Source organism: Pongo pygmaeus, chromosome 14 (genome assembly GCF_028885625.2).
Source record: "Pongo pygmaeus isolate AG05252 chromosome 14, NHGRI_mPonPyg2-v2.0_pri, whole genome shotgun sequence".
Classification (NCBI taxonomy): Eukaryota; Metazoa; Chordata; class Mammalia; order Primates; family Hominidae; genus Pongo; species Pongo pygmaeus.
In genome coordinates, this window is record NC_072387.2 from 53,943,705 (window position 1) to 53,971,206 (window position 27,502).

The window sequence follows — 27,502 nt, forward strand, 5'->3', positions numbered from 1 at the left end:
AACCCAAGGTTACTGCAGGAGCCCCACAAATTCAATATGCATTTTCATAATGGACACTGAAAATACTACCATCTATTTTATAGGGACTCCAGATTTTTAAAAAATTCAGTTTTCTTTCAAAAAGATCTTTGGCCAGGCATAGTGGCTCATGCCTGTACTCCCAGCACTTTGGGAGGCCGAGGCAGGAGGACTGCTTGAGTATAGGAGTTCGAGGCTGCAGTGAGCTGTGACTGGGCCACTGCACTCCAGCCTGGGTGACAGAGCGAGACCCTGTCTTGAAAAACAAAACAAAACAAAAGCACAAAAAAACCCACACAGGGATCTTCATACTTGAAGGTTGGCCATTCCTGTGTATTTCTAAGTATTATGTGAGTATTAGCATGGGCTGGTGGGGCTTAGGGTAATGGTAGAGTTTGGGTGTCCAAAAGCTCTACAGGAAAGGGAGGAATCCAGTACTTTGTATGTAGTGCCACACAGTCATGAGTCTGGAAAGGACTTGGTGAGGTGAGAGAGAGATAGAAAGGGTCATGTACTTATTTCCCTGCCTTAGAAAGGCAAGCATTCCAATGACTTTCCCCCACAGGCTGGGGATTGTATTTGTTTTTATGGCCAGAATTCAGGGGATACTTCAAACGGGTCCAAATTTTATTGATTTCAAAACAGTGTGTGGCCAAAAATCCAGGTACTCACCTAGAGTCCAAGTTGGAGCACAGAAAAGAGATTGTTTAAGCTCAACCTGGGGCCTGAGCTGGAGACACAGGAGAAGGAAATAAGAGAGAGATGGCCCTGGGCCCTGGTTCTGTAACAGGCCAGTTATCTCATGAAACCTCTGTTCCCTCATCTGTAAAATGTCAATAACATTTCTTTGTCTTGAATGAACCAAGGGATGTAAAGATTCCTGGAGTAGCACTTTGCATCAATAGATGCAAGTTTTATACATATGCATTTTCCTTCCTCCCTTCCTTCCTTCCTCCCTCTTTCTCCTTTCCCCTTTCCTTTCTTCCCCTTCCCCTCCCCCTCCCCCTTCCCCTTCCCCTCCCCCTCCCCCTCCCCCACTGCTCCCCCTCCCCCTCCCTCCCCCCCTCCCCCCTCCCCTCCCCTCCCCTTCCTTTCCTTTCCTTCCTTTCCTTTCCTTTTCTTTCTCTTGCTCTGTCACCCAAGCTGGAGTGCAGTGGTGCGATCTCGGCTCACCTCAACCTCCACCTCCCAGGTTCAACTGATTTTCCTGCCTCAGCCTCCCGAGTAGCTGGGATTACAGATGTCCATCACCACGTCTGGCTAATTTTTGTACTTTTAGTAGAGATGGGTTTTCTCCACATTGGTCAGGCTGGTCTCGAACTCCCGACCTCAGGTGATCCGCCCGTCTTGGCCTCCCAAAATGCTGGGATTACAGGCATGAGCCACCGCACCTGCCCCAGTTTTATGTTTAAATCATGAGTTCATGGCCGGGTGCGGTGGCTCACGCCTGTAATCGCAGCACTTTGGGAGGTCGAGGCTGGCGGATCACCTGAGGTTGGGAGTTCGAGACCAGCCTGACCAATATGGAGAAACCCCATCTCTACTAAAAATACAACAATTAGCCGGATGTGGTGATGGGCACCTGTAATCCCAGCTACTCGGGAGGCTGAGGCAGCAGAATCACTTGAACCTGGGAGGCGGAGGTTGCAGTGAGCTGAGATGGCGCCATTGCACTCCAGCCTGGGCAACAAGAGTGAGGCTTTGTCTAAAAAACAAAACAAAACAAAAATATACCTGGGTATACTTGAACACAAACACTGCCATACCGTTAAAAATGTTATATATTAATATATAAATAAATATTTACATATATGTATATTATATATATTATATATGTAAAGGTTTCTACTCATAGTACGGTTCTTTTAATTTTTTGTTCTGTTTGGACATTTCCTTTTTTTTTTTTTTGAGAGGGAGTATCACTCTGTCGCCCAGGCTGGAGTGCAGTGGCGCGATCTTGGCTCACTGCAACCTCCGCCTCCCGGGTTCAAGCGATTCTCCTGTTTCAGCCTCCGGAGTAACTGGGATTACAGGCGCCCGCCACCAGGTCCGGCTTTTTTTTTTTTTTTTTTTTTTTTTGAGACGGAGTCTCGCTTTGTTGCCCAGGCTGGAGTGCAGTGGTACGCTCTCTGCTCACTGCAACCTCCGCCTCCCAGGTTCAATCGATTCTTCTGCCTCAGCCACCCAAGTAGCTGGGATTATAGCGCCCGCCGTTATGCCCGGCTAATCTGTATATTTTCAAGCTAAAAGCTGGGGTATAAAAAAATAAGGGCAAGTTTACTTCCATCCAACTGTGAAGGTTCACGCGGGCACAGAGAACCGCCCCCTGAGAAGGTTGCTTTTCCACGGTTCTCGATGCGTTCCCCAAATTTCTCTTCCACCTCCCAGTCGATATCGGAGGCCACATCAGGTGTCACCGAGTCCCGGGCAGCTTCCTCCTCAGGCAGCAGCAGGGGAAGATCCTGAGCGGCACTTGGGACCTGCCCGGGCGCTCCGTGTCCCCATCTGGAGCGGTCAGGGGCGTGGCTAGTGCTGGCAGAAACCAATGGGAGCTGAGGAGGTCGCGTGTTTGCGCGGGCGGGGCGGGGCAGGGCGGGGCTGAGTGCAGGCTCCTGGGTCCGCCCCGCCCGCGACGGCATTTTTTCCTTTTCTCCGGCAGCCTCCGGTTCTTGTTCCAACTGAGTCCGGGTTGGAGGAGGTGCGGGGCCGCTGCCGTCTGGTAAGTCCTGGCCCGCGCCTCCTCCCGCCGGCCCCCCTTTCTCTGCGGCTCCTGGAACCCGGGCCTGGGGTAGGGCTGGGCTGCCATCTCCGAGGAGCCTCCTTTGCAACCGGGCGTGTTTGGGGCTGCCTGTGCTCTCCACTTCGCAGGCCGGGCCGGGCTCGGCCGGGCGCGAGGTTCCAGGGACTGGGGACAGGGCTCTGCTTCTCGGGCTGCTGCCTCTTTGGGTCGGGACGGTGCCGCGGGGCCCCCATCGCTGTTGGCGTGGGGTGATTCCTGTTCCGGGGTCATTCAGATCCGAGTGCGAAGCCCGTCCTGGCATCTGCGCGTCTGCACGCGAGCTCCGGGCTTGCAACCCTGCTTGTGCGTCCCTCCCACTCGTGGGTTCATTCAAACGGCAGCCTGAGCGCCCGCGAGCTTCGCACTCTGGGAGGGGCACACCACATTCGGAATCGCTAGTGGCACACAGGCTGGGAGGAAATTGCCTGGAAAGTTAATGTACCTCTAGGTTTTGAAGTCTTTCTAGGTGCAATTTCATGTAAAGCAGTTGCAGTGATTAGCATTTTTGTTCTGCGCGAGTAGCAAAACAATGTTGGCACTGCCCTGCGGATTCGGCTTGCGGTCCTACTTGGGTAGTGAGAAAGTTGAAAGGCATGAATTTTGCTTTAGGCTTTGCCGTTGCGAAGCTTTGTGACCGCGGGCTCAGTTAATTAACGTGAAACGCGATAATGATTTCGAAGATTTCTTTTAAACCCGGCTTTTTGTAAGTCTGTGATGAGCTTAGTTTTCCTTCTGCACCTTTAAAATGAATAGGAAATAGGAAAAGTTCATGAAAGGGCATTATTGAAAGGGCAGTCAGTCCAGCAAGGAACAATAAATGTATGAGAGCACATGAAAGGCTGTGCGATTACAGTTTTAAGACTTCAGGCTAAAAAGGAAACAGGAAGTAAAACTGAAAGAACTTACCAAGAATTAAATAAGAGAAATGGCTGGGAGCGGTGGCTCAGGCCTGTAATCCCAGCACTTTGGGAGGCCGAAGCGGGCGGATCACCTGAGGTCAGGAGTTCGAGACCAGCCTGGCCAACATGGAGAAACCCCATCTCTACTAAAAATACAAAATTAGCTGGGCGTGGTGACGGATGCCTGTAATTCTAGCTACTCGGGAGGCTGAGACAGGAGAATCGCTTGAATCCAGGAGACGGAGGTTGCAGTGAGCCGAGATCATGCTATTGTACTCCAGCCTGGGCAATAAGAGCGAAACTCCGCCTCTAAATAAATAAGTAAGAGAAACTTGGAAAGCATTCAAAAGTACGAACAGCTAGTATTATATTTAATTACCTCCCTTTACAGCTGTACACATGAGGTCAGGTGGGTGAAAATAAATACTAAGCAACCATATAAGAGAAAATGTAGACAGGATGTGTGACTTAGCATATATCCTAAGTGTAGGGAGAATCCTTTGAAATTCTTAATTTGTATAGACAATTTCATTCAGAAAACTTGTTTTTAACCTTTATTTATTATTTGGGACAGGGTCTTGCGCTGTCACCCAGGCTGCTAGAGTGCAGTGTCGTGATCTTAGCTCACTGCAGCCTTGAAGTCCTGGGCTTATGTGCCCCTTCCACCTCAGCCTGCGGAGTAGCTGGGACTAGAGTCGCGTACCACCATACCTAGATAATGTTTTGGATTTTTTTAGTAGAGATGGTCGTCTCATTCTGTTGCCCAGGCTGGTCTTGAACCCCTGGCCTCAAGCTATTCTCCAGCCTCAGCCTCCCAAGTAGCTGGGATTACAGGTATGTGTGACTAGCCCAGCTAACATTTTTGTTGTTGTTTTTTTAATTTGTATTTTTCACTTTTTTTGTATTTATTTATATATTTATTTATTTATTTGAGATGGAGTTTCACTTTTGTTGCCCAGGCCAGAGTGCAGTGGCGCGGTCTCAGCTTACTGCGACCTCTGCTTCCCAGGTTCAAGCAGTTCTCTTGCCTCAGCCTCCCGAGTAGCTAGAATTACAGGTGCCCACCACTATGCCTGGCTAATTTTTGTATTTTTAATAGAGACACGATTTCACCGTGTTGGCCAGGCTGGTCTCGAACTCCTGACGTCAGGTGATCCACCCGCCTTGGCCTCCCAAAGTGCTAGGATTACAGGCATGAGCCACCGTGCCTGGCCTGTTTTGTTTTTAACTTAAAAAAAAAATTTGGACCAGGTGCTGTGGTTCACGCCTGTAATCCCAGCACTTTGGGAGTCAGAGGCAGGCAGATCACAAGGTCAGGAGTTTGAGACCAGCCTAACCAACATGGTAAAACCCCATCTCTACCAAAAATACAAAAATTAGCTGGACGTAGTGGTGCGTGCCTGTAATCCCAGTTACTCAGGAGGATGAGGCAGGAGAATCGCTTGAACCCGGGAGGCAGAGGTTGCAGTGAGCTGAGATAGCGCCACTGCACTCCAGCCTGGGTGACAGAGCGAGACTCAGTCTCAAAAAAAAAAAAAAATATTCAGCCAGTCACCAACAGCTTTCTTTATTTCTTTTCTTTCTTTTTTTTGTGATGGAGTCTCGCTCTGTCACTCAGGCCAGAGTGCAGTGGTGCCATCTTGGCTCACTGCAACCTCCGCCTCCTGGGTTCAAAGCGATTCTCCTGCCTCAGCCTCCCGAGTAGCTGGGATTACAGGCATCTGCCACCGTGCCCAGCTAATTTTTGTATTTTTAGTAGAGACAGGGTTTCACCATGTTGGCCAGGCTGGTCTCGAACTCCTGACCTCAAGTGATCCACCCTCCTCCACCTTCCAAAGTGTTGGGATTACAGGCTGGAGCCACCACACCCGGCCAACAGCTAACATTTTTAAAAATAAAATTTTTTATTTCCTCTGCCGGAAAATTCTATATTTATTCTGAATGTATAGAATTCCCTGCCCTGCCACCCATCAATATTTTTTTAACAGCCTTTGGAAGATAATGTCTGCAAAGTACTACCTAGAGGAAGGGTCATGTGATCCTTCAGAGACACCTTAGTTTGAGTATTTGGTAGCTTTGTCTAGGGAAAGTTACTTTTCTTCTCTGAGGCTGTTTGCTTAGTTGTGAGATGTGGATAATGATACGTCTTTCATAGGACTGTGAGGAAAATATATAGCAATGCCTAACAGCAGGTATTCAGGGATGACTGCTAGTGTTAGTATTATGTTCATAATGCAGCAAGGAGAAGTAAGGAATTACTGGGTTTTAGCGTGGCTTAGAGAACATGGCTGTAAGAGGACTGTAAATACAGAAGTGACCTGCAGCCACTGCCTAACACTGGAATTTCCGCAAAGTTGTAATTCCTTCCCCAAGATGCTGCCCAGACACTATTGACTGCTAAGGACACATTAATCTCTCTAACTGTCTTGGTTTGTCAGCCTTGGGACTTCTGTAGATCTAGTTGGGATTTTTCCAAACAACTGTGTTTGGAATTTAAGGAAGTGTTTCAGGAGACTCCCCTTCAGAAAGAGCACCAAAACAAAGAAATGGGTTAGTTTACTGAACAGAGATTTCAGCCTAAGATACCTATAGCCCTGTCACAGCTTGCTGTGGCCAGTACAGCTTAGTGGACATCTACTTACTTATTCCAGTCCTAACTAGAACGGTTTTCCTATTTGTGTGTGTGTGTGTGTGTGTTTTTTTTTTTTTTTTTGAGGCAAAGTTTCGCTTTTGTTGCCCAGGCTGGAATGCAGTGTCCAGATCTTGGCTCACTGCAACTTCCGCCTCCCGGTTTCAAGCGATTCTTCTGCCTCCACCTCCTGAGTAGCTGGAATTACAGGCACCCGCCACCATGCCTGGCTGAGTTTTGTATTTTTAGCAGAGACTGGGTTTTGCCATGTTGGCCAGGTGGTCTTGAACTCCTGACCTCAGGTGATCCGCCCACCTCGGCCTCCCAAAGTGCTGGGATTACTGACTTGAGCCACCGCACCTGACCCCTTTTCCTTATTTGGATGTTTGCCCATGTACTGCGGCTCTCTGGTTTGTATTTAAGCCAAATTATTCTTTTACTCAGCAAACATTAACTTGATAAGTTCCAGTAATATTAACTGCTTAGGGATCTAGTCCTAGCTTTTGGAAAGGAAGAGAAAGGCCAAAAAGTTGTTTTTACCTCCTGACTAGCTAACTTTTAAAAATCGTAATTGAATAGAAGTACTTGCTTATAGGATGCTGATCCAGGAGTGGATACTAATTTGTAGAAAAGTTTTATTGGTGGTACTTCTGAATGAATGGGCATGTGATTCATCCCATGTGATTGAAAACTATGAAGAAGCAATTCCATCACATTTTTAGCTCTAGTTGAGAATTTGCATATTAGTATTAACCCAGAGCCTCTGGATTTTAACCTAACCAACTGAAAACTTAATATCAAAACCGACAGAGGAAAAAGTAGCCAAATCTCCTTAAAACGTAACTAGCTGGCCAGGCACAGTGGCTAACGCCTATAATCCCAGCACTTTGGGAGGCCAAGGCAGGTGGATTACCTGAGGTCAGGAGTTCGAGACCAGCCTGGCCAACATGGCGAAACCCTATCTCTATTAAAATACAAAATTAGCTGAGTATGGTGGCGCATGCCTGTGATCCCAGCTACTTGGGAGGCTGAGGCAGGGGAATCACTTGAACCTGAGAGGTGGAGGTTGCAGTGAGCTGAGATTGCGCCATTGCATTCCAGCCTGGGGTACAAGAATGAGACTTTGTCTCAAAAAAAAAAAGAAATGGAGTCTGACTCTGTTGCCCAGGCTGGTCTTGAACTCCTAGGCTCAAGCCATCCTTTCAGGAACTACAGATGTGTGCCACTACACCTGGCTTTGTTTTGCTTTTTAATCTGCAATCAGCTAAGTCTAAGGATGGGTTGAGGAAGTTAGTACTGGGTGGTAAATGAATTATTGGATTTATTATTAATAGGTTCTTACAGTCTCTTACAATCTTAATTATTATATGAGTTATGAATTTAATAAGCCTAAGAATTACTTAAGTGTAGTTATTAAATATTTTCAAGGATAATAGGGAGATGAGAGGAGTCTTTTGGGAGAGGGCTTGCTCCTTAGTACTGAAATAGCTAAAAACATACAGTGGTTTTCATGTTTCATTCTTACAGAACCTTCTATTTTACTCATTTGTAACTGCTATGAATTTGGTTAGTATCCATAAACAAGGAATAATGATTAATAGATTTATTCAAGGTGCTCTATGGGAGGTCCTAGTGTTGGAAACTGATATTCTGGGCAGTGGTGACTTGTGGTAGTCCTCTCCTGGGAAAAGGAGACTTGGGAAATTCCTAAACACAGGCAAAGTAAACATGTTGGCATATTGCTTGCCAATAATGACTGACTGAAAAGTTAGAAATTTTATTTTAAACCAACAGTAACTATAGTTGATAGTATATATACAAAAGTATTAGTCATATGAGTCTCCTGTTAATGGGTGTGAGGCCACATTTACCAGCTCTAATTACATAAAACTGCAGAACATGTCATGAATGTGAAGGGCCTGAGCTGTGGCATGTGAGTACATGTCACAGTGAGCAAGGTCCTATTACGGAAAAGGAAGATGGAGGGCAACATTTGTGAGTGTCTTTAAAATATATATGGCTTAATCCCCACAATAGGCCTACAGCTTGACGTTTATTTAACTTAGTGAATAAAAGTATGGATGTACCCCTAATTGGTTGTGTTGCCCGCTGTGGTGATGATGGTGTTGGCGAAGAAAAAAACCGAGACTCAGTTTAGCAGGAACTTCTCTAGGAAGGGTGTGGGGCGGCTCTGACCCCAGAGTCAGCCTCTTTCCTCATGCCAAGCTGCCCCACAGCTGGTAACATAATAAAGCTAAGAGGAGTGAGCCGATAGTTATAGAATGTAGACTACAAGTAGTCTGTGGTGGCTGGGCATAGTGGCTCTCACCTCTATTCCCAGCACTTTGGGAGGCCAGGGCTGGAAGATTACTTTAGTTCAGGAGTTAGAGACCAGTCTACAAAAAATTAAACAATTAGGCGGGCATGGTGGTGTGTGCCTGTGGTCCCAGCTAGTTGGGAAGCTGAGGTGGGAGGATCACATGAGCCCAGGAGGCTGAGGCTGCGGTGAGCCATGTTTGTGCCACTACACTCTAGTCTTTGTGATAGGGTGAGACCCTGTCTTAAAAAAAAACAAAAAAAGAAGTAGCTTGTAATTTCAAGTAATTGTCATTTTACCTTATGACACAAGTTTGCAACATTTGTCTGCTGCAGAGCACCTGAGGGATGTGATGCCCCGCCCAGTAAGGACTCACTAAGATAGCAGTGAACGAATAGCAAATACTTTTTTTTTTTTTTTTGGTCACGGGGTCTTACTGTGTTGCCGAGGCTGGTCTTGAAATCCTGGGCTGAAACAATTCTCCTACCTTGGCCTCTCAAAATGCTGGGATTACAGGCGTGAGCCATCATGCCCGCTGCAGATACTTATTGCATGAAGAATAGATTTAAGATAAAATAGACTTCCCAGAGAACAACTTCTGCTGCACTACACTGAATACATACACGCATACCAAGGTATCAAAGTAGCTGATTACTTCTTGAGGTCACAGTAAAAATTAAGACCACTGATAAAGTAAGATTGGAAATTGTTGATTTGAGGTTTAGGAAAAAGGGGAGCTTTGCTTTATTAAGGGGAGGCTCCCCTTGGGAATTGCTGCAGGGGGTTTTGGTGATAGCACTCTCCAAATAAAACCTAGGGGAAGAGTTTGGAGAAGAAACTGCCTGTGTGAGAAGTTACAGCTTTATAATATCTTATTGTTGTGTCCAGGAAAAACTGCGTTGGAGGCAATGTTTCTATAAATCAAAGAAGAGACAGTGTGAAAATGTCAGCACTCAACTGGAAGCCGTTTGTGTACGGGGGGCTGGCCTCCATCACTGCTGAGTGCGGTAAGGACCTGAGGTGGTGGATCACGTAGCCTGCTGTGTGTGATGGTGTTTGATGTCAATGTAGTTCAAGTGTAGAATGTGAGATGATGAAATGTTTGTCTCAGAATTCAAAATGTCTGTTAGCTGGGTGTGGTGGCTCACGCCTATAATCTCAGCACTTTAGTAGGCTGAGGCAGGGGAATCTCTTGAGTCCAGGAGTTTGACACCAGCCTGGGCAACAGAGTGAAACTTCGCCTCTATTAAAAAAAAAAAATTAGCCAGGTGTGGTGGCACAGGTCTGTAGTCCCCGCTACTCGGGAGGTAGAGGGTGGGAGGATTGCTTGAGTCCAGGAGGTCGAGGCTGCAGTGAGCCGTGTGTGCACCACTGCACTCCAGCCTGGGTGACAGAGTGAGACCCAGTCTCAAAAAAAAAAAAAGTTTTCTTTTGGTAATGCTTTTTAAGACAAAATAGTCATTTTGGCTGCTATTAGCAGTTTACGGTTCGAAGTTTAGTGGAAAGTTGATCCTATTGACCAAACACAAGTTTTTAAAACTTTTTTGTTTTGAGACAGGGTCTGGTTCTGTTGCTGAGGCTGGAGTGCAATCGTCTGATCTTGGCTCACTCCAGCCTCTGCCTCCCGTGCTCAAGCGGTCCTCTCACCCGGGTCTCCCAAGTAGGTGAGACTACAGATGTGCACCACCACGCCCGGCTAATTCTTGTATTTTTATTAGAGATGGAGTTTTGCCATGTTGCCCAGGCTGGTCTCAACTCCCAAGCTCAAGAGATCCACCTGCCTCGGCCTCCCAAAGTGCTGGGATTATAGGTGTGAGCCACCATGCTCAGCCCCAAACACAAGTTTTATGAATCATTTTTGGATTGCGTCTGTCCATTTTCCTTGTCCTTTCCCCAGCTTTGCCACTGTTAACCTGTTTGGCTGTAAAGAGGTTTGAGAAGCTCAAGGGTGTTTCTTGAGCCAGATGAGATGGACTGTAGTTATCTAGTCACTTTCTGATGATGCACATTATCCAGTTCCCATTTGTGACTTCCTCATCGGTTGGGTTCCACATCAGATCCTGTTTGTTTATTCTCTGGAATCATTCATTCAACAAACACTGATTGAGCAGCTGTTGAATGCCCTGTGCTTGGCTCGGGACACATCATTGCTTCCAGGGCTCAGTCACTGCTGTCCAAGGATACAATACTGCCCCTGTGGGACTGGGGAGAATTGAGGCCAAGGTGGGTAAGCTGGATGAGCCATGGTAACCACCCACTCACCAGCTTAGGCTCTGTGTGCTGGTGGGCTTTCCCGTTGACACAGTGAATCAAGGATGATTCTGAGGATGGGTTTTATATATTTGGGTGGACTATTTGTTAGGTACAGTATTTAACATATTTATCTGCGTTATCAGATTTATTTTATCTTATTTTGGAGGCAGAGTCTCACTCTGTCACCCAGTCTGGAGTATGGTGGCGTGATCTCGGCTCACTGCAACCTCTGCCTCCTGGGTTCAAGCAATTCTCCTGCCTCAGCATCCTGAGTAGCTGGGGTTACAGATGCCTGCCACCACGCCCAGCTAATTGTTGTATTTTTAGTAGAGACTGGGTTTCACCATGTTGGCCAGGTTGGTCTGGAACTCCTAACCTCAGGTGATCTGCCCACCTCAGCCTCCCAAAGTGCTGGGATTACAGGCATGGGCCACTGTGCCTGACCAGATTAATTTTAGACTATAAAACACTCTCCCAAGTGGAAAACCCCTTTAGAAAATAACTTTTTTTTACCTCTTTGTTCACATTCAACCCCATTTTAACCTTCACTTATATACAGAATAGTAACTTATGTTTTTCAATGGATTTCCTGTTTAGGTAAATCATACCATGTATCTGCTTTCTACAACAATGCAGCCTACCCAAATCCTATGTAGAATAAGATGAGGTATAAATAAAAAGATAAAGAAAGGAAAATGTATCTATGCATTTTTTGGGTTTTATTAATCTTTTGATTCCTCAATTTTTAAAAATATAAACAAGATTGCAAATGCCATTTCTTAATCACTTTCTTAGTTCACATTGCAGTCTGAATGTTTCCTCAGTAATATATCACTACGTTTCCTTTATTTAGTGGAATTTCTTTTTATTGAGTGAATTTCTTTTTAAATTTTAAGGTACATTTCCAATTGATTTAACCAAGACACGGCTCCAGATTCAAGGCCAGACGAATGATGCAAAGTTTAAGGAAATTAGATATCGAGGAATGTTGCACGCATTAGTGAGGATAGGCAGAGAAGAAGGGCTGAAAGCACTCTACTCGGGGTGAGTGGGCCTTTGTGCATTTCTGTGTCACTGTTCACTGTTTCACATGGGTATAGACTTCAGACCAAGACTGCACAGATCACAAGTAAAAAGTTTGAGGTGTGTTTGAAAAGAGCAAATAGCATGATAGATTTTTCACTTTTAATTTCAACTCTAATTTCTAAGCATATATATTATGTAGCAGATGTTTTGATGAAACTGTTTTACTATATTCAAGTACAGACAGACAACAATAAAAAATTATGTTTGTTTAAAAACATTCTGTTCAGTTTTTCACTCTTTGAAAATAGCTCTTTTTCTTAGATATTCTGAATTAAGGAGGTTTTTGCCATAATGAAAATTATATGATGTTGATAAGAGTTGCAGTGAACTACTTTCCAGTCTTTCAGTATTTAATGAACAGTATTCTGTAGGCACTGGATAGGAAAGTGAGTGAGACCTATATCAGAATACCTACAGGAACAGAACGTGGACAGCCTCATGCCATGCTAAGCATCTTGATTTTCTCCAGTATACCACACCACAAACTGGTGACCCATAGCCCTGCCATGGATCCACCAATCCCCAAAGGTTTTTGTTTTTTTAATTGAGCCAATATTTTAAAAATGAGAAATTGCACATAAAAATCTGGGACTCCATCTTCTCGAGAGAAATCAACATTAGGCCCATATTCATTCAGTTATGACAACAGTAGCTGGGGTGAAGGATACTGTCTCTGGTTTACAAAACCTCTGTCACTCACATAGTATATGTGTGTGCAGTTCGACCCAACCTGGATCATTCACTCATGGCATCTGCTTTTTTGGTACCTGTCAGCATTTGAGTTTGCTATATCTATGGCAGACAGAAGCCACTGAAAGTGTTCAAGTAGGAGGATGGACCTGATCAGCTTTACATTGTAAACATCACCTGCCTGCCATGGAGAGAAAGAATTAAGAGACAGGGAGCACTACAAGCAGGGCTGTCATGTAGGAAGACTAGATGAGGATCTGTATTGGTTTTGGAGATGAGGAAAAAGAAGACAGGCTAGAAAACTAGGGTGTAGGACCGATAGCACTACGTGACCTAATATGGGGTTTCCATACATGAAGCGGGTAGAAGGGAAGGAGGAGCCAAGGCTAATGTTTCAATTGGTGGTTTTTGCCAGTGTGTAGCTGGAGGTTCCATGCCCTGGTCTAGGAAACACAAGAGGAGAGATGATTGTTTGGAGAAGGAAGAGAAGTAGTTCAGTGTGGGACCCTATCTGAAGGTATACACAGGACATCTAAATTGAGAATCTAGGAAGATTGGAAATGTGTCTTTGGATCCATGTTGGAAGCATGGATTTGGAGTCATCAGTCTTTTATTTTATTTTTCATTTATTTATTTTGAGACAGGGTCTTGCTTTGTCGCCCAGGCTGGAGTGCAGTGGCACAAAATGGCTTACAGCAGCCTCTACCTCCTAGGCTCAAGTGATCCTCTCATTGCAGCCCCCTACATAGCTGGAACTATAGGCACAACAAGCCACCGCACCTAGCTGCACACACACAAACACACACACACAATTTTTTTTTTCAGATGGAGTTTCACTCGGTTGTCCAGGCTCACTGCAACCTCTGCCTCCCAGGTTCAAGCAATTCTCCTGCCTCAGCCTCCCGAGTAGCTGGGATTACAGGCACCAGCTATGACAACCGGCCAATTTTTTGTATTTTTAGTAGAGATGGGGTTTTACCATGTTGGCTAGGCTGGTCTTAAACTCCTGACCTCAAGTGATCCACCCGTCTCGGCCTCCCAAAGTGCTGGGATTACAGGTGTGAGCCACCGTGTCTGGCGCTACTTTTATATTTTTTATAGAGATGGGGTTTTGCCATGTTGCCCAGGCTGGTCTCAAACTCCTGAGCTGAAGTGATCTGCCTGCCCTGGCTTCCCAAAGTGCTGGGATTACAGGCAGGAGCCACTGTGCCTGGCCAGCCTTTAGATGGCAGTTGAAGCCTTGGGAGTAGGTGAACTCACACAGGGAGCATGTACAGTAAGGAGAGAAGCAGCATAGGATGGATTTCTGGGGAACCCCAGCAGACACAGGTAGGATGCTGTAGAGAAAAGAAAAGAAGTCAGAGGGGGTGATGCTACAGCAGAACAGGGAGGAGACAGCTACAAGTAGGACAAAGGGTAAACAGTGGCACACACTGCAAAGAGCTTATACAAGATCCTACTTGAAAAGCCTCATTTAACTTAGCAACAAAGACGTCAGTTGGTCACCTTGAAGAGGGGAGTTTTGAGGGTGAGGGCAGCAGAAACCCTGACTGCAATTCAAGAAGGAAGTGGGGAAATGCAGAAAGACAGCTGGGGAGTGTTGATGCCACAGCGTGGTTGTGGTTTGGAGAGGATAATAGGACAGGCATGTCGGATGGAGGAAAGTAGGCTTGTTTTTCCTGATTCTGTCTTGAACTTGTTTACTTACATTTTCATTGAGAGTAAATATGAGGGGCCAGGCTTTCACTTAGTGAGCTAATAATTTGCACATCTGGACCCACCTGTGTTTTTGTTGGCTTTTGAATTTTAAGAAATTGTTTTAGAGGCCAGGTGCGGCGGCTCACGCCTGTAATCCCAGCACTTTGGGAGGCTGAGGCCTGAGGTCAGGAGTTCTAGACCAGCCTGACCAACATGGTGAAACCCCATCTCTACTAAAAATACAAAAATTAGCCAGGTGTGGTGGTGGATGCCTGTATTCCCAGCTACTCGGGAGGCTGAGGCAGAAGAATCGCTTGAACCCAGGAGGGAGAGGTTGCAGTGAGCTGAGATCAAGCCATTGCACTCCAGCCTGGATGACAGAGCGAAACTCCGCCTCAAAAAAAAAAAATTGTTTTAGAGAACGTAGTTTGATTATGGATGGCACTCTGCATGTGGGTTGCCTAGCCGATGTTAAGTGATTTTTAGATTGCTTTTGTCCCTTTGTACATTGGTTTAACAGGATTGCCCCCGCGATGTTACGCCAGGCATCCTATGGCACCATCAAGATAGGCACTTACCAGAGCTTGAAGCGACTATTTGTTGAACGCCCAGAAGGTGAGTGGGGAATCTGTTTTCCACTGTGGACAGGAGGTGGGTTGTTTGTCTTTTTATTCAAGTGGTTCTGGAGCAGGTTTTCTTCAGCTTATTTGTGACTTTCCTACTGCTACAAGAACTCTAGGTGTAAAGTCTTAGTTAATTGTGCTGAAAGCAAGTTGGTTATCAGATCAATTGAGGGGAGAAATAATGAAAAGGAACCATCTCTGCAAACATTTTAATTAGTTGTCCCCATCTTCAAAATGCCTAGACCAGGGGATGTGTTGTTACCATTCCATCCAACTTAAAATTTGCTAAAATCATATGAATTGTCACCAATTTTTCAGGAAAACCGTGAATACATTTCTTAATATTAACAACACTGAATGCTAATATTCTGGCTTTTTGGTTCTGTGGCTTTGTTTTGATCCATAGAACTGTCCATCTTCATCTCTTTTCAGAATGGGATGAGTACCAGACACTATTATGTGAGAGTGGCAAACAAGAGCTAAGATGCTTTGGAAATACTTCAGGATATTTCAAACTAAATACATATGATGTGCTTTAAAAACTTTCTGTGCCAAATAAGTCATCATGTTATCTCACAGGGATTATTGTCCTAACAGATATAGGATATAGCTCATCTTAATTATGATGGTCTGAATTTATACATAAATGTGAATTGGGGCTGGGTGCAGTGGCTGGTGCCATGCCTGTAATCCCAGTGCTTTGGGGAGGCTGAGGTGGGCGGATCACTTGAGCCCAGGAGCTCCAGACCAGCCTTGGCAAACAACATCTCTACAAAAAATACAAAATATTAGCCAGGCGTGGAGGTGCATGCCTATAGTCCCAGCTACTGGGGAGGCTGAGATGGGAGGATCACCTGAGTCCAGGAGGTCGAGGCTGCAGTGAGCTGTGATTGTGTCACTGCACTCCAGCCTAGGTAACAGAGTGAGACCCTATCTCAAGAGAAAAAAAAATCACATTTAGATATCAATAAATTTTGCAAAGCAAAATTCCTTCATTAGTGAAATTTCTAATCCTTTTAAAATCACTTGATTCATGAAGCATACTTTTATTTTTTTGAGATGGTGTCTTGGTCTGTTGCCCAGGCTGGAGTACAGTGGCGTGGTCTTGGTTCACTGCAGCCTGCACCTTCTGTGTTCAAGTGATTCTCCTGCCTCAGCTTCCAAGTAGCTCGGATTACAGGCAGCTGCCACCATGTCCGGCTAATTTTTGTATTTTTAGTAGAGACGGGGTTTCACTATGTTGGCCAGGCTGATCTCAAACTCCTGAACTCAAGTGATCCACCCGCCTTGGTATCCCAAAGTGCTGGGATTACAGATGTGAGCTACCATGCCCGGCCTGAAGCATATGTTTTTAAATCTTAAGGTGAACAAGTAATGTGTAAATAAGTTAGACCTATAGTTGAGTTTCTCACGGGAAGAACTCTAAATATGTAGAGTCAAATAATGTGTCATTGTTTACAGATGAAACTCTGCCAATAAATGTGATATGTGGAATTCTCTCTGGAGTCATATCTTCAACCATTGCTAATCCAACTGATGTTTTGAAAGTAAGCTGTGCTATCTATATCTTATAGGCACATTCTACATTTTCTTATTGAGAACAACATTCGGGTAATGGAATCTGTGAATGTAACATCTGTGTATATGTGAATCTGTTTATAATTTAAGTGCCATGAAGACTAACTTTTAAATGTCCACGAGGTGGACACAGATGAGCTCAAAAGTAGAGCTCATTTTGGAGACAAAGATTTTGGTGATTGAGGAGAAAAAATATTTAGGCTTGGACTGCATTTCATTTTCGTTTTTCATGGAAAATCTTCCTTGTTTTATTGGTTCATTAAATATAGATGGACTGCAAGTTTTGCACAAATCTAGGCTGCTCATTAACGACTATTTTTGAATCCATCTTTTTTTTTTTTTTTTTTTTGAGATGGAGTCTCACTCTGTCGCCCAGGCTGGAGTGCAGTGGCACGATGTCGACTCACTGCAACCTCCGCCCCCCTGGGTTCAAGCAATTCTGCCTTAGCCACCTGAGTAGCTGGGATTACAGGCACCTGCCACCGTGCCTAGCTAATTTTTGTATTTTTAGTAGAGATGGGGTTTCACCATCTTGGCCAGGCTGGTCTTGAACTCCTGACCTCATGATCCACCCGCCTTGGCCTCCCAAAGTTCTGGGATTACAGGCGTGAGCCACTGTGCCCGGCCTGCATCTTCTTTGTTAAATTTTATTTCAGGAAATACAGATGAAAAAATTTAATTACTACAATTAGATTACATAACACATTAGGTGACCTTATTGAAAATAGTAGGAATAGAGCTTCCTTAAATCCTTTTTTGGAAGCAACTAATTAAATACAATAAAAATTTGGCATGACTTTTTGAACCCTCACAGAGTATTCCTTTCCTATCTCCTCTCTTTTCTTTTTCTGCCCCACTATTTAACTAATATTCTATGCTTCTATCTGGTACCAGTTGGTATACGCCATGGTTAGAATCCAAATATGAGTAAGACAAGGACCCTGCCCTCAGAGAGTCTTCAATCTAATAGAGGATTCTGACAAGCATTATAGCCATCTGCAGTGTTCTGGGTACACTACAGTTATATATGCATTGTAGCAAAGGGACCTCGTGGGTAAGGAAGAAATACAAGGTATCTGTGCCATAAGTTTACCAGTGTTGGGGTAAGAGAGCTAGAGAAAAATATTCACACTCTTATTAATTTCTTAATTATATCTTAGGCCTTATGGGAAGGCAGTTCCTGTATCTTGGTTTATTTTTCCATGTTAGTGTGGCAATAACAGTTCTTTTAGAAGTTAGTGGTAATGTATTTGCTCCCTAAACAAAAATAAGGTACACATTTTGTAGTAAAAAATCTTTTTTCATTCTTAAAAATGCAAAGAGCTACATCAAACATTATTTTTATGTTGGAATCTTGGTCATGTGGATTCCACTAATTAAAGTGTAACAGAGTGTAACAGGTATCATGTGGCTCTCACTTGGCTAGCTTGCCTGCATACCTTTTGGTTCAGCTGGTTGGAGACTGTTGTGGCTTGGAGCAGCTGATTTAAGAACAATGCTTGCCTGTGCTTAGTGCTGCCAAGTACACTAGATAACTTATTAATTATATTAAACCTTTGAAATTAACTTTTCTCTCACCTATATAGTAGTAGGGAAGTATGCTGTTTTCTATCCTTCTAGAAAGACTTTCTTCACAAAAATCAATTTCTTTTTTGACATTTAATGAACTGCTGTACGTAGGACTCTGGACTCTCGTAGATGCTTTTTGGAGATCTCAGAGTTCCTAAGAATAAATTTTTATATGTTTTAGTCATTTTAAGGTAGCATCATAGCAGTATTTATATGACAGTTTTTTCCTTGCTAATGGTTATTAAGCAACTGACTGACAGACTGGCTCTCAGAGGTATACATTGGTTGTGGGTGGGATTGTGGTAGTTTCTTTCTGATGTTGGTCTTTAAAATAATCTCTAGATTCGGATGCAAGCGCAAAGCAACACCATTCAAGGAGGAATGATAGGCAACTTCATGAACATTTACCAGCAAGAGGGGACAAGAGGACTGTGGAAAGTAAGCCAGAAGGATGGATCAAACTGATTTATTTGGTTCCTTTTTCCTTTTTTGAATTTATTTGTTCTATTTCTATCGCTTAATTTTAATCCAAGTGTCATAATGGAGTAAGGGAAGAAGACTAGCATCTTCTGCCCATGAAAATATCTTTCTTTATTTCCCTATCTACAAAATGGGAATATAAGGAATACGTCATTTTTTTTTTTTTTTTTTTTTGAGACGGAGTCTTGCCCTGTTGCTCAGGCTGGAGTGCAGTGGCACAATCTCGGCTCACTGCAACCTCCACCTCCTGAGTTCAAGTGATTCTCCTGCCTCAGCCTCCTGAGTAACTGGGATTACAGGCATGCGCCACCACACCCAGCTAATTTTTGTATTTTTAGTAGAGATGGGGTTTCACTGTGTTGGTCAGGCTGGTCTCGAACTCCTGACCTCAGGTAATCTGCCTGCCTTGGCCTCCCAAAATGCTGGGATTACAGTTGTGAGGCATTGCGCCTGGCCGATGTCATGATTTTTAAAGTTCCTTTTGAATAATTTATGTATAAGATGTTGTGTGAAGGATAAGCACTTTTTTTGTTGTTGTTTGGTCTTTTGCCCTTTTTTTTTTTTTTTTTTTTTTAAATTCTTATGGAGAAGGATTTTAGGTTACAGTTCCATTGGGTGTTTTGATGCATACAGTTTCATGGCTTGTAACTGAAGTCTGTGTTATTAGGCAAGCATGTGGTGTAGAGTGTTATTTCCTAGTATTCTAATGACTTGTCAGTTCATAGAATAGCCCCTAAAGATCATCCAGTGTGATCTCTCAGTTCATACAAGGAAACTGGAGGCTCTGAGAGGTGACTTGTCCTGGCCAAAGTCTGGCCCAAGGTCATATAGTTAATGCCAGCATCAGAATTAGACTTCAGAGTTTTTGAGTTCTTGCCCTGTGATCTTTTCCACTCTGTCACTCTACATTTCTGCCTCCCCAGAGGAAAAGATAAACCTTGATCATAGTTTATGGATTAGAACCTTTGCACATTTGCAAGGCTTGTTCTACAGAGGCATATCAGAATTATTTTTATTGTTAATATTTTTACCCAGGGTGTGTCCCTTACTGCGCAGAGGGCTGCTATTGTTGTTGGTGTGGAGCTGCCGGTCTATGACATCACCAAGAAGCATCTTATTCTCTCGGGCCTGATGGGAGACACTGTGTATACTCACTTCCTGTATGTTTATGGCTTTTTAAAAAATTATAGAAATTCTAAAGAAAGTTTATTATAAAAGTATTATATTCTCATATTTGAAAAGTTGCAATGCAGAAGTGAAGCAGGACCAGGTAGAAGTCCTTATTCCTCTACATAGGCAGCTGTTGTTAACAGTTTGATATGTATCTTCCAGGCGTTTTCTATGTGTATGCAAATATGTCTACGAAAGTGTATCATATGAACTTTATTACACAAATAAGATCATATTTTACATTCTTTTATTTGCTTCTTAAAATTTAACAACAGGCTGGGCACAGTAGTTCAGGCCTGTAATCCCAGGACTTTGGGAGGCCGAGGCAGGAGGATCACTTGAGCCTAGGAATTCAAGACCAGCTTGGGCAACAAAATGAGGCCCCATTTCTACAAAAAATTAAAAAATTAGCTGGGCATGGTGGTGCATGGCTGTGGTCCCAGCAACATGGGAGACTGAGGCAGGAGGATTGCTTCAGCTCAGGAAGGTGAGGCTGCAGTGAGCCTTGATTGGGCGATGGAACTCTAGCCTGGGCAACAGAGAAAGACCCTGTCTCTAAAATAAAATACGACTTAACAACATATTCCAAATATCTTTGAGTGCTTACAGACTTCATGTCAGTACTTACAGACTTTATTTATTTATTTATGTGAGACAGGGTCTCACTGTGTTACCCAGGCTGGAGTGCAGTGGTGTGATCTCGGCTCACTGCAACCTCTACCTCCTGGGCTCAAGTGATCCTCCTGCCTCAGTCTTCCAAGTAGCTGGGACTGCCGGCGCATGCCACCACACCCGGCTAATTTTTGTATTTTTTGTAGAGCTGAGGTTTTGCCACGTCACCCAGGCTGGTCTCGAACTCCTAGACTTAAGTGAGCCACCCACCTCAGCCTCCCAAAGTGCTGGGATTACAGGTGTCAGCCATTGCAGGCCTGGCCTTCATTTATTTTTAATAGCTGCAGATTATCACATTGTATGGATATATCATACATATATATTATCATATATATATATATAAATAAAATCATACATAATCCATTGGTGGGCAATGTGTGGAGACTGTTCTGATTGTCACAACCAGGGGGAATACTACTGACATCTAGTGGGGACAGACCAGGGATATAGCTAGTGCTGAGGCGGAGAAACCTTGCTCTGGGTTAATTGATATAAAGTATGGTCTGTGGTAGTCTTGTGGGACTGAAAATATAGCAGAACCTAAGACCTTTGGGGGGCATTATAGTAAGGAAATCTTTTTCTTTGATCTCTAGGAAATGATATAATTATGCTATGGCTAGAATTACTCTGATGTCCACTTACAGGTAAATAGATGGAAAATATCATCCTTGGAGGATTTCCTTTATGTTTTATGATCCTTTGACATTCTAGAATGTCAGGTATTCTTAGCTGTGGCTGGGATTTATCAGCTAGTATAATCGGTGCTAATATGTAAGCAGTTTATCAAGCTCTCTAGATATGGCCCTTCTTGACATGTTTCATGTTGATACATGTTAGTTTAACATAGTTTTGGGGCTGGGCATGGTGGCTCATGCCTGTAATCCCAGCACTTTGGGAGGCTGAGGTGGGCAGATCACTTGAGGTCAGGAGTCTGAGATCAGCCTGGCCAACATGGCGAAACCCCATCTCTACTAAAAATACAAAAAAAATTAGCTGGATGTGGTAGAGTACACCTGAAATCGCAGCTACTTGGGAGGCTGAGGCAGGAGAATCGCTTGAACCTGGGAGGCAGAGGTTGCAGTAAGCCAAGGTCACACCATTTGCACTCCAGCCTGGGCAACAGAGCAAGACTTCGTCTCAAAAACAAAACAAAACAAAACACGAAAACCACAAACAAGAAAACCCCATAGTTGGGGCAGAAGCTGTTTTCTGCCTTTGATGGTGGTTGTAGCTCAGTGGTGGTTAACTTTTTTTTTTTTTCTAATGGCGTCTTTATAGCTCAAGCTTCACCTGTGGTCTGGCAGGGGCCCTGGCCTCAAACCCTGTTGATGTTGTGAGGACACGTATGATGAATCAGAGAGTCCTTCGAGATGGCAGATGCTCTGGCTACACAGGAACCCTGGATTGCTTGTTACAGGTAAGAGCAAATGTCTGTCTCTGCAGGGTTGTGAATTATATATTTTTTTGATCTAAGAAGTAACTAAATTATGAAAGCTACTAAAACTAAGATGAATGATGCTTTAAAGCCCTGAGATGTACATATGGGAGACCATTTTTGCCACACTATGCTTAACTTTTATAAATACAATGTTGTTTTCTTTATACCTCCATTCTGCTGTGAAAGGTGAGGAAATATTTCCTGTGATTATAAAAGAACTGGGTCTCCTTCCAAAATGTACTTTCTTCCTGTTGAGTCAAACTAGTATGAATATCCCTCATTCAGACATCTCTGTTAAAGGAACACATCAATCTTACTTTAATTCTCAGTTTAAATAATTGGGCCTACTGTTTTATGAGTAGGTGAAAGTTTTCACCTGTCTCTGCCACTAGATTGCCAGTAGTCAGATTAGGAGCCACTTTTTTTTTTTTTTTTTAAGGTGATATTTATTTATTTACTTATTTTCAAGTTTTAATGTATTTTAGATTCGGGGGGTACATGTGCAGGTTTGTTACATAGGCACATGCGTAGTGGTGGAGATTGGGCTTCTAATGTACCCATTACCCAAATAGTGAGCATTACACCAGATAGATAATTTTTCAACTCTAGCCTCTCCCCTTTAGGAGTCCCCAGTGTCTGTTATTTCTATCTTTATGTCCGTGTGTACCCATTGTTTAGCTCCCACTTAAAAGTGAGAACATGTGGTTTTTGATTTTCTGTTTCTGTGTTAGTTTGCTCAGGATAATGGCCTCTAGCTCCATCCATGTTGCTGCAAAGAATGTGATTTCTTTTTTATGGCTACAGGGGCCACTTTTGTGGTTCCTGTTTTCCGACATGACACTAGCACATTTTACGCTTCAGGTGTTGCCTTAATGAAGCAAAGACACTTATCGTATTCATCTACCTGACAACTTGGGAAATAGTGGTACTCTGAATGATATCTCTACCACTATTGCTTCTTTATTTGTGACCTGTTCAGGAGCCCACATGGCACGGAAGCAAAAGACCCTAACTGGAATTAAATCTAATTTTTTACTCATTCAACACTGTTTATGTCCTTTGTGTGGAGTTCATTCAATCCTTTATGTGGGGTTGTTGGGCATGGAGCCTTAGTCTTCCACCCACACAGAAGCCTCTGAAGAGCAAAGATTTCTTAGGCAGTCCTTCCAAACAGGATTTTATTTTTAAGAAAAATAAATCAGTCTGGCCACTAATTATTATTATTATTATTATTTTTTGAGACGGAGTCTCTCTTTCTCGCCCAGGCTGGAGTGCAGTGGCATGATCTTGGCTCACTGCAAGCTCTGCCTCCCGGGTTCATGCCATTCTCCTGCCTCAGCCTCCCGAGTAGCTGGGACTACAGGCGCCCGCCACCATGCCCGGCTAATTTTTTTTTTGTATTTTTAGTAGAGACAGGGTTTCACTGCATTAGCCAGGATGGTCTGGATCTCCTGACCTGGTGATCCGCCCGCCTTGGCCTCCCAAAGTGCTGGGATTAAAGGCGTGAGCCACCGCACCCTAATTATTAATGCATTTGGCATAATTAGAAACTTGGAAGTTAACTTTTTTTTCTTCTTTTAACAGACATGGAAGAATGAAGGGTTTTTTGCTCTCTATAAAGGCTTTTGGCCAAACTGGTTGAGACTTGGTCCTTGGAATATCATTGTATCCTTTTCTGTTGCAATAGATCTGAAAAAAGATATAGCTAAAGAATACTATTTGTATAAACTCTCATGTTATTAATTATAATTTAGAAGTAGGTTCTGATTATTTTGAGTTCCTCTGATGCTAAGAAGTCACTACTTTGTTTCTTTTTTAGGAAGTGTAAAGTCTCTGTGCTAGACACTGAATCTTGCTTTGATGGTGGTATTATTCAAAAGTAATGATACTACTAAAAAGGTTTAGTTAGAGTCTGTTCTAGAAGCTGAGGGTATTTATGATTTCAGAGAGAGAGAGAGGAGGATTGGCTTTATAGCCCTAGCCACCTAGGGAAGGATGTGGTTGGCAACAGTGTCTTAGAATGCTTATCTTAGAAAGTGCCTGAAGATAAACAGGAATTAGCTCCGGAATTGTTTGTCAGGCTAGCACGCTTCCTATGTGCCACAGTGGGAGGCAGGAAAGGAAAGGCAGTTAACTTTTTTTTTGTTTTTGAGACTGAGTCTTTACTCTGTCGCCCAGGCTGGAGTACAGTGGCGTGATCTCGGGTCACTGCCACCTCCGCCTCCTGGGTTCTAGCAATTCTCTTGCCTCGGCCTCCTGAGTAGCTGGGATTACAGGCACATACGACCACGCCTGGCTAATTTTTGTATTTTTAGTAGAGATGGGGTTTCACCATGTCAGCCAGGCTGGTCTCAAACTCCTGACCTCAAGTGACATGCCCCTTGGCCTCCCAAAGTGCTGGGATTACAGGCGTAAGCCACTGTGCCCGTGAGGCAGTTAATTAGACACTGAAGGGCAGAGTGATGAAGCAGGAATGCTGGCTTTTGCTGTCCTCTTGTTGGTCTTCATCGGCTCCTGCCTCCCAAGGAAGGATGCATAGTGGAAGCCTTTGAGGAGAGCTTCCCAGGGCTTGCTAACTGTCTCTCTCTTTCTCTCAAAAGCTTACTGTGCTGGAAAGTTTTTCCACCACAGCAAAGCCACAAAAGCTAATCAGTGTAGATGCCATCTCAGAAGAGGCATATCTCAGCTGTGATCTTTCTGTTCCAAGTTGACCCTGGAAGGCTTATGGGCAGAAAGTTTGACGTGGTTAAGGATGGAACCCCTTTTGTTTAATCATGTCTATAGCCTGGGTCTGCCTGTACCTATTTCTTATTAAGTGTGCCATTTGTAAGTCCGTTGTTATGCACTGGAGTTGTGAAGATGGCATTTTCTGTGTCATCCTTAACCTATAACCACAGTTCTTTGTGACATACGAGCAGTTGAAGAAATTGGATTTGTGACAAGTCAAGGCTGCATGAGACATCTTTCTGAAAATGGTAACTTCTGAAACAGCAAAGCTTCCTGTGTTTCACTCTGCTTCTCACTGCTTGGCTCATCACAGATTCTGGGATGTGAGCAACAGATGAAGACTGGGTTAGTTGAGATTGCTGTGTCTTGGCATTGGATGTTCTTCATCAAACGTTTAATGGCATAAACTAACATCCAAACACTAGTCTTTACCATTGAAGCGCCCTTCAACATCAAAGATAATATATGAAATGCATGTTTCTTGCTAAAGAAAACTTGCAAGAAAATCAGGAGCGATGTATTGTTTTATTCAGGGAGAGTAGCTCCTGATGCATCTCAGCTCATGACTGAGAACATCAGACTGCTCTAGAAAAGCTCATTGGAACCATGGAATGGAGCCTCCGAGAAGGTATTATGGTTTCTGAATTTCTGGGAGCTTTTGCTCCTTGTCAACTGAAGAAATTTCATGTATGGAGACCTGGACTGTTCAACCCCAGGTATAAACGGTGCAGGAAATGGATCCTAGGAATATCGCACTGCTTTATAATTTCCTATTTTGGCAGGATCTTCCACTTATAATAAGTGATTTTAAGCTTTGAAGACTTGACATTTGTGAGAAATTGTTACAAAGTAATAATCTCTAAATTTGTGGTGGTGTTATGTGTTGGCTTTGAAGGTTGCAAGGTCTGTATTGTTGGGGGGTGTTTTCAAGCAGCTTAGGTTCTGTCTTAGGTCATGTTAGTAATTAGCTTTATGATTTTTAGCAAAGCATATATATTTCCCAATGTGTAAAATCGGGATAATAACATCTATTGATGTAGAGGGTCAAATGAAGAACAAATAGTAGCTTCTGCTACTTGACTGGAAAGGTAAATGTGTTTATGTCATGCTGTGGAACAGCTCTAAACAGTCTATGTAGAAGAAGGGCATGTTATCATGGGCTTCTCATGGTAATTGTGAATGAAGCCCTTTGTTAAGGTCTTGTTGAAGAAAGAATACTGTATAAGTTCAGGCTTTAGTACATTTTCCTTAGCAAAATGTTGGTAGTGAATCAAAGAGTTGATTTTTCCAGGTTTCCAATTTTTACTTTAGTTTATGTTGTGCCTGTCTTGGACTTCCTGTTTAGTTTGGATGGAAAATATCTGCTTGAAATTTTAAAAATGATTTCTTTAGTGCATCTATTTAGCTAGTTTCTGATAGGTGGTATGTAATATTTTCCCTTTTTGTTTCCTTCTATAGACACAATAAGTCATTCTCCCTCTTCTTTTTTTCTTTTTCTATTTTCTTATTCTTTACTCTAACCTGCTTCAGAGGAAGAGCCCTCTTCCTTCTTGTCTTCATCTTAGTCTTTTCAAAATAAAAGATGACTGTGAGAACCCCAAGAACTTCCACTTCTGGGAGGCAGCCACAGGACAGGGAACATATTTATTTGGGTCCCTTCAGTTCCCCCTTTGAGAACAACATTAAATACATGCTAGCTGGGGCTCCAGGGCATTCTCCTTCCACAGTAGTGCGGCCAGATTCCCAGTTTGGCCAGTCTCTTTGTTGAGACAGAATAGAAGGACTGCAGGGTTTTTTGGAGGATCAGATAATTTTTCCTCCCATGCATTTTTCCCTTGCCTTCCTTATGAATGAATGGTCCCTTTGAATATTATTTCCAAAAGTGCGAGCTAAGACAAAGTCATCAAAAAGAGAGGATAAAAGAAGGTGGGGTGGGGGGGGGGTGCAGTGGGGTAGGGTTACCTGTTAATTGCTTAGACTCAGATGAAAGTCCAGCTCTCCCTGGGCAACCGTAGAGGGCAGCAGAGGACCCCAGAGCTCATTCAGGCCTTGCTGCTTGTTCTAAACTACACCTCAGGATTTTTTCTTCTTTCCAAAACATTCCATTGATTTTATAAAGACTTTCTATAGAGAGGCTTTCACTTTTGAGTTCTTTGAGTTTAAAGATTGCTTTTCTTCAAACACTCTTTTTTTTAATGTAGAAAAATTTTAGTTTTTCAAATGTGCATACAGTTTTTAAAACAGTAGAAGCAAATTCATTTTAATGACCGTGTAAAGAGCGAATGTCAGACAGTATTCATTATTACCAGTTTGTTCAAATTGCATACATGTTCCTACCAAGGTGGAAAGAAATTCAAACCTCATGGTAAAACTTAAGCACGATTTAAGATAAAAGCATAGTATTTCTTCAGTGTAGACTTATTAAGTGCCTTATTGAACAGGATCTTAACCTGCTTTTTCTGTTTTTTTTAAAGAGTTAATGCAATTGTTGAAGCTTCTAACCAAGAAACAACTTAAGGAATTGGGAGACTTGGTCCCCTTGTTTTCAGGGGTCTGGCTATAAGTCCCTACCCACCTTTGGGTGTTCTTAAATATGCCAAAAGGAATTCTAGTTTTTATAACCAATGGGATTTTTTGTTTGTGTGCTTATGGATTTGTGTAATCATTGATGCTTAATTTTGTGGATTCGTAATATAAAAAGTGGCTCCTGTCCTTTATATTTATTCATGTGCTAGAAATAGTATGCATTATATAAAGAGTATGAAGTTTTCATAAGCCTTTATATTTCAAGCTCTTTATTTAAACATTGTTGGAATATGTGGCATAAGCCTTGTTTCATTTATTTAATAAACTGGAGTAATATATAATAATAAAAA

General features: G+C 43.2%; 2 protein-coding genes across 5 annotated transcripts; one reads left to right on the forward strand and one right to left on the reverse strand.

Annotated features, from left to right (window-relative positions):
- Positions 1 to 624: 624 nt before the first annotated feature.
- LOC129011311 (uncharacterized) lies at positions 625 to 3,059 on the reverse strand. Its single transcript, XM_054446164.1, has 2 exons — positions 2,300 to 3,059; positions 625 to 748 (listed from the first exon to the last, which is right to left on the reverse strand). Exons 1-2 carry the CDS (start codon positions 3,057 to 3,059, stop codon positions 732 to 734), a joined length of 777 nt encoding a protein of 258 aa, XP_054302139.1. The 3' UTR covers positions 625 to 731.
- On the forward strand, positions 2,600 to 27,502 carry SLC25A30 (solute carrier family 25 member 30). Of its 4 annotated transcripts, none has more exons than XM_054446771.2 (10): positions 2,600 to 2,737; positions 9,531 to 9,649; positions 11,792 to 11,939; positions 14,890 to 14,984; positions 16,454 to 16,539; positions 18,482 to 18,577; positions 19,655 to 19,779; positions 21,740 to 21,878; positions 23,484 to 23,564; positions 24,797 to 27,502. In XM_054446771.2, exons 2-10 carry the CDS (start codon positions 9,586 to 9,588, stop codon positions 24,836 to 24,838), a joined length of 876 nt encoding a protein of 291 aa, XP_054302746.1. In that variant the 5' UTR covers positions 2,600 to 2,737; positions 9,531 to 9,585; the 3' UTR covers positions 24,839 to 27,502. The 4 variants fall into 4 exon arrangements, with proteins under 4 accessions (XP_054302746.1, XP_063506895.1, XP_054302747.1 ...); XM_063650825.1 differs by having other exon boundaries at positions 2,662 to 3,100; XM_063650826.1 differs by lacking the exons at positions 2,600 to 2,737; positions 9,531 to 9,649 and adding an exon at positions 10,446 to 10,865.